Below are 11366 nucleotides of genomic sequence, written 5' to 3'. Positions count from 1 at the left end.
AAGGCATTTTTTTCTCAGTTTCAATCAATGTTGGCGTAATTACTGCCAGAGAAGGGAGGCAGAAGAGTCTGCTCAGTATTGGGGACAAAGAAAATCACTGGTGAACAGGCAAGTCAATGTTTGCCACTGTGTCACTACAAATACTAATCCAATATATTTGAATATTGGCAATTATGAATAAATTAATATTCAAAAGCAAGTAATACTGTATGCATGCCGTTTATTCATGCCATTGTTATTATATGGACCAGAGTTACATCAAGGACAAGGACAGTCTGCCAGGAACATAAATCAATTAGAAAAAAATATGTTTATTAAGAACTTCACACAAGTGTAAAGTAAACATCAGGAGTTTTTTTAACACACAAACTACCGTATATACAGTATATCGCATAGCACACCACATGGAATGTATCCACACCACAAATAAAAAGCTCACCAGGAGCTCAGTCTACTACTGTATAGTTACACCACCTTGAATTTGGAGGACCACCTCAGAGCTACTACAGTAAAGGCGTTTTTCCACAAACAGCCCGGCTGTGCCATGCCGTGTTGTGTCGAGCTGAGTGGTGCTGAGTGGTATTGTCAAAGCAGCCTGGTTTGTGTTTCCATTACAAACCTTTGTACTTCCAGTATGGCTGGAGTTAAATTTTTGGCATTGTCACGTAGCATTACTTTACGTGACGTAGTTGACTAAACGTAAGGCCGACAGATATCTCAGCAGGATATAAATAGTTTCAGCGACATATTTGGATACTAGAATGTTGATTTCTGCCTTCGATTTTAAAAACAAAGAAATACAGTGTCAAACTAAAGGGCAGTCCCAACAGAGATGATCTGGTGGCTGCCATAATTATTTTTTGATTCACCGTTGACGATGAGCTGATGCAGATTCTGAATTGAAAGCCCATGCAGCCTGTGCAAGGGGGCAGCCCCCAATGGCACCCCAAGGGAGCAGTGCGGCGTGACGGTACCATACTCAGGGTACCTCAGTCATGGAGAAGGACGGGGGAGCCTGGTGGGGCGGAAGTTGAACCGGAAACCTTTGGGCTACAAGTCTGACGGCCCCTATCATGACTGCTGTAGTAGGCTGTGAACGACCTGCTCGGCTCGCTTTCAGCTCGGTTCATCTGGGTTTCGAGCTGAGTAGAGCGGTAACATGCGCAATCGAACAGCAAAAAGTGGCCGCTGAGTCATGCTGTGTTTCGCAGTACCAGGTAGAAAACGGGCAGTGGAAAAGGGCCTAAAGAGGTAGCTACTGTAGTAGTGGTGGTCTTCTTGTCCATTAATTTGTCTTTGTCCTCATCAGACGAGCAGGTATGGCGGTAAAGCTCAAAAGATCCAAACCTCCACCTCATCATCAACGAGCAAAATCTCTGAGAAAATAAAGACAATATCATGTTATACCATCACTATGTTTACATGATGTTTTTAATTCCAAATTAATAATTCCTTCAAATTAATAAAGCTTACTATGATCTTTCCTTTAATTCCGAATTAAGAGGTGTTACATGACGTTTTCAAAGCGGAATTAAGCTTTATTCAGAATTAAATGTCTCATGTAAACATAGCACATGTAATACATAATATACACAACACAATTATTGCACATGAAAATTAGTCAAACTTACCAAAACCTCTCACTCTTCTTTTTCAATCGCTTTCATCTTCTCACATCTTCTGCCTGCAATGCACGATCATCAATTAATTGACATTCCTCAGTACAAGGCTTTAAAGGAACAGTCCACCATTTTTTGCTTTTCACATAATTGCAGTATTTCCAAGCATTATTCATGAATGTGCATATCATGAATGTGTTTGCATTGCCGCTTTTAGCAGTATGGCCAAATTAAGCATAGCAATTCAAGTGAGCAAACAAAATGTACTTATAAACTACTTTAAAATCCATGTAAAATTCACCGAAGTGCAAAACAGTTATTTAATCCTGTCCTGTGATGACTTGTGGCTTGATGCTAATGTTCCCATTTACTTCCAGTGATTATGCTAAACTATGCTAATAATCCTGATCTAATAAATAAAGTACAGACAACACTGAAAAGAAATGATACGCATATTCATGAGTAATGCTTGGAAATACTGCAAATATGTGAAAATCAAAAATGGGTGTACTGTTCCTTTAAAACTACATCACATTTGCTTTAGATTAGGTGGCCAAACTAACATACTCTTACAGTGAATTAGGGATTGCACAGCCTTCTCCTCTTAGTTGGCGTGGTATCCTCAGCAGAGTTTTTAGACTCAATTTCAGCCAGTCGATCCTCTATGGACAGCAACCTGGAGTTCAGCACAGCCCCTGTGGATCATGAAACGGCAAATATAAGATCAACAATTAATCGATTGACATTAGTCGATTGGAGTGGAGTAGAGTTAACTTTAAAACATTAGGGTCATTTCACGTGAAATCAGACACTTTGGGACCCGACCGACACGGATTTCGATCATACTTGGTGTGCCTTTTCAGTAGCAAGGTAGCACCCCAGAACTGCATTGGTTTGAATCTGACACTAATATTAAGGGAGAAACAGACTAGGAAAGGTTCACATGTGAGGGTAGGACACTATACATTCAGCCTTGAATATATCAGTCAGTGTTAGTCACAAAAAGATGCCTGTGGTGTTGTTTGAAAGCTCTTTTCTGGCTCTACATATTACACAATCACCTTGGAATACAACTACTCTCAGAATATGAATTATGATAAATTGAAAAATTAAAAATTGAATATCTAAAAAACCTATATTTTAAAATGGCCAGTTCCTTGTCCAAACGTAGCCGGCAATGTCATGAGCAGCACCTAAAATGCTGGTGTTCGGTTTGTTATTCATTTCAGAGAGAATTTGACTCACAAATATGGCGTCATACAGACCACTTACTAATAATATGGTAATACCATAGTAGCATCACATGACAAAACAAAAACAAAACAAAAATGGTCAGTTTCCATGGTCCCAGGTTTCAGAAACTAAGGCAGATGTCCATTTATACACACCAAATGATGATATGTGAATGTTTGAACATTCCTTCTCTGTGTACCTGTGCCATCTTCCCTTTACCGTACTTTAAAGAGATAATCAATGGCTAAACTCTCATTTTGTACTCTACCAGTGCATTTGAAGCAACAGCTGTGTCTTTTGTAGATAATGTATAAATACGTCCCGTTGCAGTTACAGGTTCCACTACCAGAAGCACATCCTGATGATCCATGACAAGTCTATCTGGTCTGAAGGGAAAAGTGAAGGATGGAGATGGCCCATGAGGATGCAGGAAGTTCAGTTTCACCTCTCCAGTGCTCGGCATACATTCCTCAGCACATGCTAGCCACCAGTTGCCATCATATACAGCTACAACATATCCTTTGATGCTTGAAAATGTAACACATTCCTTTACTGAGCTCACTCTTTCAACTCTGCCTTCTCTGAATGCTGAAAATGGCCTAACTTCCACTGTGTCCATTGACAATGGGCAGAAGCTGTGTAGTTTTTGAGTACCTGGAATAGTTCTTGCAGATTCAAACCTTTTCAACAGGTTCTCAGCTTCATGATGGTACATCTCTGTTGTGGCAAACTGGCAATGGATGTTCTTGACATTATCCTTGACTGACTCCCTTGAACCAGGAACGTTTTTAAAACTATAGTTTTGTAATTCAAGATGCTATTCAATCATTTCACTGGAACAACCAGTGCAGGCCACAATCCATCCATTTGTATGCTACTACCAAGATCAGTTGAAACTGGGAAAAAAATTATGTTTTGTTGTTATTTCAGACTGCAACATTCATGATACAATTGCTGTACATCTGTTTCAGAAGCTCCTAATTCAGTTCCTCAGTGACACTTCATCAATGACAGAACGTCCAAAGAAGATCCTATATTTTTTCTGATGGCTGTGCTGCACAATATAAGAACCTTAAAAACACAACAAATTTGTGCCACCACGAGGCAGATTTTCACATACCTGCAGAGTGGCACTTTTTTGCCACATCACATGGCAAAGGTCCATGTGATGGCGTTGGAGGGACAGTTAAATGGCTTGCTGCACGAGCAAGTCTGCAACGTCCTATTGACAATTAAATTGTAACGCCATACCAACTGTTTGAATTTGTCAAGGATAATGTCAAGAACATCCATTGCCAGTTTGCCACAACAGAGATGTACCATCATGAAGCTGAGAACCTGTTGAAAAGGTTTGAATCTGCAAGAACTATTCCAGGTACTCAAAAACTACACAGCTTCTGCCCATTGTCAATGGACACAGTGGAAGTTAGGCCATTTTCAGCATTCAGAGAAGGCAGAGTTGAAAGAGTGAGCTCAGTAAAGGAATGTGTTACATTTTCAAGCATCAAAGGGTATATTGTAGCTGTATATGATGGCAACTGGTGGCTAGCATGTGCTGAGGAATGTATGCCGACCACTGGAGAGGTGAAACTGAACTTCCTGCATCCTCATGGGCCATCTCCATCCTTCACTTTTCCCTTCAGACCAGATAGACTTGTCATGGATCATCAGGATGTGCTTCTGGTAGTGGAACCTGTAACTGCAACGGGACGTACTTATACATTATCTACAAAAGACACAGCTGCTGCTTCAAATGCACTGGTAGAGTACAAAATGAGAGTGTAGCCATTGATTATCTCTTTAAAGTACGGTAAAGGGAAGATGGCACAGGTACACAGAGAAGGAATGTTCAAACATTCACATATCTTCATTTGGTGTGTATAAATGGACATCTGCCTTAGTTTCTGAAACCTGGGACCATGGACACTGACCATTTTTGTTTTGTTTTTGTTTTGTCATGTGATGCTACTATGGTATTACCATATTATTAGTAAGTGGTCTGTATGATGCCATATTTGTGAGTCAACTTCTCTCTGAAATGAATAACAAACCGAACACCAGCATTTTAGGTGCTGCTCATGACATTGCCGGCTACGTTTGGACAAGGAACTGGCCATTTTAAAATATAAGTTTTTTAGATATTCAATTTTTAATTTTTCAATTTATCATAATTCATATTCTGAGAGTAGTTGTATTCCAAGGTGACTGTGTAATATGTAGAGCCAGAAAAGAGCTTTCAAACAACACCACAGGCATCTTTTTGTGACTAACACTGACTGATATATTCAAGGCTGAATGTATAGTGTCCTACCCTCACATGTGAACCTTTCCTAGTCTGTTTCTCCCTTAATATTAGTGTCAGATTCAAACCAATGCAGTTCTGGGGTGCTACCTTGCTACTGAAAAGGCACACCAAGTATGATTGAAATCCGGGTCGGTCGGGTCCCAAAGTGTCTGATTTCACGTGAAATGACCCATTAATCAATTTTTCAAAATTGCAATTTATTGCCAACTCAACTGGCGAGAGATAAAGGGGAAATGGGCCTGACTAATAAGTACTTGTGGGGAGTGGGAACATTTCAATCACCTTTGGAAAGAATATATGTAGAAATTCGTTTAAATGTGGCATTTCATTGAGAAACACTGATATCTGGGGAAAAAAGCACCACTAATAAATAAATCGTTTGTCAAGCAACTAATCGCATCCCTACTGGGACACAGACTGCTTGCTATCAAATACTGTACCCACATGGTTCTGTCCTGCCCTCCGTCCCCTCTTGTTCTCCTTTGGCCTCTGCGTCAGGTGGGTCTCGTGTGTCTTCTGTGACGTCAGCTCCCTCTGGCTCTGCCTCTTGCTTGATCCCGTCCACAGCAGGTGGCTCTTGTTCCTCCATCAGGTCATCTTCCAATGGCGCTAGCTGGACATCAGGCTCAGCTGGGTTTTGTTCTTCTGGAGCAGGGTGCAGCCTCCTGCAAAAGAACACAGCACAACAAGTTTACAATGTTTTTTTTTTAATTATCATTATCATTATTTTTGTTTAGTTTCATTTCATTTAGTTTTACATCTGTATTTGTTTTATTTTTGGTAGTTTTAGGATTACAGATAGTTTTACCAAACAGGGTATTAATAACAATCAAATACAATTTTAAAACATTTATTTGGGCATTACCCCAAAACACCCACAACTTGGCAAGCTTCAGTACAAAATGATATCAAAAACACAAACCACTAAAGCTTCACATTTGACAGTCGTTTGCCTCTTTCTCACTCAGGTAGCTTTCGCCATGCTCGCAGGGAACTCACGTGAGTGGCCACAAATCGACTGTATCACAAGAGGTTGCCGCCAGTTGAGGTAAATTCACTTTATCCAAAAGCGGCAACCACCTGCCTATGTAGTTGACAAAATGAGGATTCAAAATAACACTCGACCTCCGAAGCCTCCACCACTTTTGTGCTACAAACAAAGTTGTTGATGATACAGTCTAAAAGACACGCCTCTTCAGTTCCATTCATTCCCATGGGGGCGCTGCCACCTAGTGTTGGTCTTTAAAACCACATGGTTATTTCAAATTATTTATACTGTATGTAGCCCACTATATATGAACCACTGAAATCAAGCATGATTCGAATGGATACAGCAGTATGGCAGTACTTACTGCACAGAATGAGGTGTCCAACTGACTTCAGCTCCTGCCTTACCGGTGTCCTAAAGACAGACAGACAGACAGACAGACAGACAGACAGACAGACAGACAGACACACACACACAATGTTCATATCTCTGAGTTACTGTTAAAATTTCAAAAAAACAAAAAGACAGGTGAATGGTGGCTGTGGGGTCTGCACCTGTGTGGTGACGTGGAGCAGTGCTGGCGTCTGTTGCGCTGACAGGGTTTCTGGCTGCTGTACCAGGAGCTGTATTGGCGTCTGTAGCAGTGATGGCGTCTGTAGCTGTGCTGGCGTCTGTACCGGTGCTGGGGTCTGTAGCTGTGCTGGAGTCTGTACCGGTGCTGGCGTCTGTAGCTGTGCTGGCGTCTGTACCGGTGCTGGGGTCTGTAGCTGTGCTGGAGTCTGTACCGGTGCTGGCGTCTGTAGCAATGCTGTCATCTGTAGCGTTGCTGGGGTCTGTAGCTGTCCTGGCGTCTGTAGAAGTGTTACGGTCTGTAGTGGGGTTACGGTCTGTAGTGGGGTTACGGTCTGTAGTGGTGTTACGGTCTGTAGCACTGCTGGCGTCTGTAGAGGTGCTGGCGTCTGTTGCGCTGGTGGGGCTTGTTGTGGCGGCTGTACCAGGAGCTGTGCCTGGAAGGCCTGGAACTGTGCTTGCAGAGCCTGAAACTGTGTCTCCAGGGCCTGCAGTTGTGGCTGCACTGGGGCCTGGAGCGCCGATGGAGCCTGGACCTGGATCTGTGATGACAGGTGGGCCTGTGCCTGTGCCTGTGCGGATACATGTAACTGTGCCTGCTGAGGCTGGGGTTGTTGTGGCTGACGGGCCTGGAGCTGGAGCTGTGCTGGGGTTTGCACTTCAGCCACAAAGTGGAGCAGTTGAGTTTCAGGCTCAGTCTTTGGCACAATGGATGATGAGGCGAGGGTGGTCCCTTCATCATTCGTCACCTGGGGCTGGGTCAGGAGGTCAGTAAGTGGGTCAGTCCGAGTCTGGGTTGCCTGGGGTCCTGTTGATGCAAGGAAGGATTGATCACATCATGCATATGACGAAGAGAAGGGGGCCTAAAACTGAACCTTGTGGAACACCATGCGAAAGGAGTGAATGCAGGGGTGCAACCACTGTATGTGTACTTTATGTGTTTTGGGGGGTTGGAGAGTGGAAGGGTAAGGGGCAATGATTTACTGATGATGCAGTGTGTTGGTCTCATCTGGGAGGGTTATGGGAGGGTGGCTTTCTATATTGGTGTCTTATGATAACGGGGGTTCTGAAATGTGACTGAATGAAATATGAATTCTGAAGTCTGTGAATAATCTGAAACACTTTACTTTATAGATAAGGTGGTAATTTTATGGTAATAACTGTTTGTTTTTAGTAATAAAAGCAAAATAAGCATACAGTTTCCAGTGCAATTACGCTATAATTTCTAGTTAATAACAGCAAAATAATCATACATCTGACCTTGCTTATTGAGTATACAGCCATAGGCCTGCTTCATGGCCTCCACATAAGGCCGCAGCTCCTCGCTCAGTGGAATGCCACTGGTGACATCAGCCACCCAGCAGCTGTTCCTCTTCCTCCCTCCACGTAGGAAAAGGATTGGTGTGTAGCCCAAAACCGCAAGTTTTTGCACCTGAAATTAAAAACACCGAAGAGGTATTTGGAAGGTCTCATATTGTAATGGTATAATGTCTTTTTTTCCCCAATAGCAATTCATGAAGCATTAGCACTTTTACTAATTTAGTTTTCCTTCAGTGATACAAAGAGAAGATGCATGCTAAAATGCATCTGTGCAATAATAAAAACCACTACATGCAAGGGGCAGCCTTTTTTTAGAAGTGTAACAGCAACCTCCCACTGTATATAGCCCCATAATGCACGCCGTTCCACCAGGGGTACGCTGTAATAGTCACTGAAAAGTTAACCAACATAGTACTACACTACTGTGACATAACACAGGGCCTTTAGTAATGCACTACGACTTCTGGTACTTCCAGTCTGGTAACAGCAAATTTATAACACTGTGTCTTATGCGGTTAATGAACAAAGAGTGAAGCCTGCTATCGGCAGTAAAATTCACATCCACTCACTAAAATTTGAGCAGAGGAGACTATCCTCGAAGTGTTTCTGTTGTTTGTGACGTTGACAGCCCATTCGTCAGTTATTCTCTCCCTCCTCTCCTGGATGTTGCGTTTATTGCTGAGGATCGTGTAGCAAGCGACACAGGACTTTCGGTTGGCCTGGTTCATGGCCTTGCAGGCCGGGCAGGGCCTGAATTTACGCTTCGTCATTCTGGAAAAATAAACAATACATTGCACACACATACAAACACAGACATACAGTATTATAATTCTTAACAAGTCGCACAAAAAGGTTATCCTAACACCATGACACATACAGTACTGAAATAACCTAAAGAAGGCATATTTCATGATTAAAAACACACATCCATACAGGTATTTTAAAAAATGTACAGAGACTCTAGTAACCTAAAGGCCTTTTTTTGAGTGTCATTCCATGTCAATACACTTTCGGGCCAGACAAGCAAGGACGAAATGAAACTTGGTAGGCCTATGCCTATGGTGGCCAAATAGCACCCCGTAAGTGTATATCTGCATGAATCCGGCACTAACATTTAGGGAGAAACAGACATATCAGGTCTGAATTAGGTACAAACCATGCATTCATCCTCTATAACGTATTGCAGTCAAATTAAGTAACATAAAAATGTTTTTAACACTGTTTGAATGTTTTCTGCCTCTACAAAAACACAAACATGGAATACAACAATTAATAGCATCGGCTATATGAAATACTACAAATTGAATATAAAACCCCCTATATTCTTTCAGAAATGTTGGCATTTGGTTATTGAGTCACTGAAGAGATACTGTAGGATGTGATTTAGGGTGAGATAACAAGTTGTAGTAAAGTAGTAGTAGCACAGCCCTTGGTAGTCCTAGAAAAAAAAATATGTGGTAGTAACACAGAAGTGTACCCAGCATGCCATGAATAGCCCACCTGACTGACACATCCAAGTCACATTATGAGGATGAATGCCTGAATGGCAATGAATAATGGGGTTGAAATGCATGTAGGCCTATTCTTTGTTGGATGTTGGGTTTTGTTGTTGTTGTTGTTTTGTAAGGCAGCTTCCAGTCATATGTCATGACAGCCCGTGCTGTGCGTTGTGTAGGAGCGTGCGTTTGAGATGTGTTTATGAAATATACATACGTCAGTTCCCCAGACAGTTTGTCAGTCAAGATGAAAACAAATCTGCTGCCTGCCTCCACCACCCCCCGAAACTGGAAACAGAGCTTGCACCAGCGAGTTGCACCAGAATCCACAGGGGAAAAACGAACAAAAACCACTGGGTGACGTATAGAATTTCCACAACCCAGTTCAAAGTTTCGACCGGAGAATGGAGGCCGGAGCAGATGTACCTCAATTAATTAATTCACTGTATATCCAAAGGAAAACAACGAAGGGAACTCAGTCAGTTTTCTTCATTTCCCCTCTTCTGCTTCTTTGGGTGTTATGGCGGCGGGCAGAATTGGCTATCAGGGCGCATCGAGCAGTAGCGCCATCAACTGGACTGGCATGTGATACTACACTCTCCTAAAAACTGACAACATTAAAAAAAAAAAAAAAGAGGGAGAAAGAAAGAAGGGGGGGGGGGGGGGGGATTATGTTAATTAGCTCTGTGTATTTCAAGCACTGCTCTGTGCTTCTCAAACATCTGGCTTACATAGAATAGTAGGCCTACAGGGGTTCCCAAACCATGACAAGGCCTCCCGTACTTGGGTCATGCTACACTTAATTTGTGTGCACCCCATTTTATGTGTCAGTGCCACATTGGGATATATTAAATAAATAACGATAACAGCAGTAATGTTCAGAGATGCAATAGATTAGGGATGCCAAACTCAGGCCTGGGGGCCAAATCTGGCACGTTGAGTCTTTTTTTTTGCCTGCAAGATCATTTCAAATGTGTACATTAGCCCAGGTCAATGAAGTAATATGTGCATAGATCTCCGATATTGGCTTTTTGGCCGATATCCGATATGCCGATATTGTCCAACTCTTTTTTTTCGATTCCGATATCGGCCAATACTGCCGTGCAAAACAAGAACGCAGTAACTCAAAATGGTCCAAAAAAAAAATTATATCGGAAATGGGTTTTAAACTACCTCATTTGTCTTGTGTCAAAAAATGGTGGTCCAACACCGCCCCGTTTTGGAGAAGACTCATTTTGAAAGTGCAAAAATGACCCAAAAAAAGTTACTGCTTGTTGTATTTAAAGGTTATGTCGTACAAAACAAAAACGCAGTAAGTCGGCGAGTTACTGCTGCACGTTCCAATGGGACTGGTTTGGGAGTAGACAGTAATACTAGCCAAGAACGTAGTAACTCCTGCAGTAACTCCTGCAGTAACTCCATTTTGTGGCAGTAATACCAGCCAAGAACGCAGTAACTCTGTTTTTTTTGTGGCAAAAAGACACATAAATGTTGTTTTTTGGGGGTTTTAGGCCTATGTGTGCATTACATTTCTATCCTAAACAAGCATTATCAGGAAGTGTCACCACCAATTTACCGACAACACAGTTGTCGCGCCATATGGGAAACTTTGAACTTTTTTTCTCAGTTTGCAGTTTTCAGAGTTACTGCGTTCTTAGATTGTAGGGCAGAATACCGATGCCGATATATGTGGGTTATTTTTCCTCATAACAAATTTTAGGTAACATTACAAATCTGCTGTTGTGGAACAAAATATGCTTAATTTTATTGTAATGCCCCACTAGATGCATTCTCGAATGCAACAAAGCTTTCCAAGTATTAACATCGTCTGTGCA

The 11366-nt window shown here is 42.0% G+C and overlaps 1 protein-coding gene across 1 annotated transcript; it reads right to left on the bottom strand.

Moving 5' to 3' along the window:
• Positions 1 to 240: 240 nt before the first annotated feature.
• LOC134445410 (AP2-associated protein kinase 1-like) lies at positions 241 to 10024 on the bottom strand. The gene is made up of 9 exons (XM_063194493.1): positions 9749 to 10024; positions 8605 to 8806; positions 7976 to 8147; positions 6700 to 7523; positions 6510 to 6559; positions 5602 to 5822; positions 2193 to 2314; positions 1632 to 1684; positions 241 to 1376 (listed from the first exon to the last, which is right to left on the bottom strand). Exons 2-7 carry the CDS (start codon positions 8803 to 8805, stop codon positions 2199 to 2201), a joined length of 1584 nt encoding a protein of 527 aa, XP_063050563.1. The 5' UTR covers position 8806; positions 9749 to 10024; the 3' UTR covers positions 241 to 1376; positions 1632 to 1684; positions 2193 to 2198.
• Between the last annotated feature and the right edge of the window lie 1342 nt (positions 10025 to 11366).

Source organism: Engraulis encrasicolus, chromosome 3, assembly GCF_034702125.1.
Source record: "Engraulis encrasicolus isolate BLACKSEA-1 chromosome 3, IST_EnEncr_1.0, whole genome shotgun sequence".
NCBI lineage: Eukaryota > Metazoa > Chordata > Actinopteri > Clupeiformes > Engraulidae > Engraulis > Engraulis encrasicolus.
This window is presented reverse-complemented; position numbering and strand designations above follow the sequence as displayed.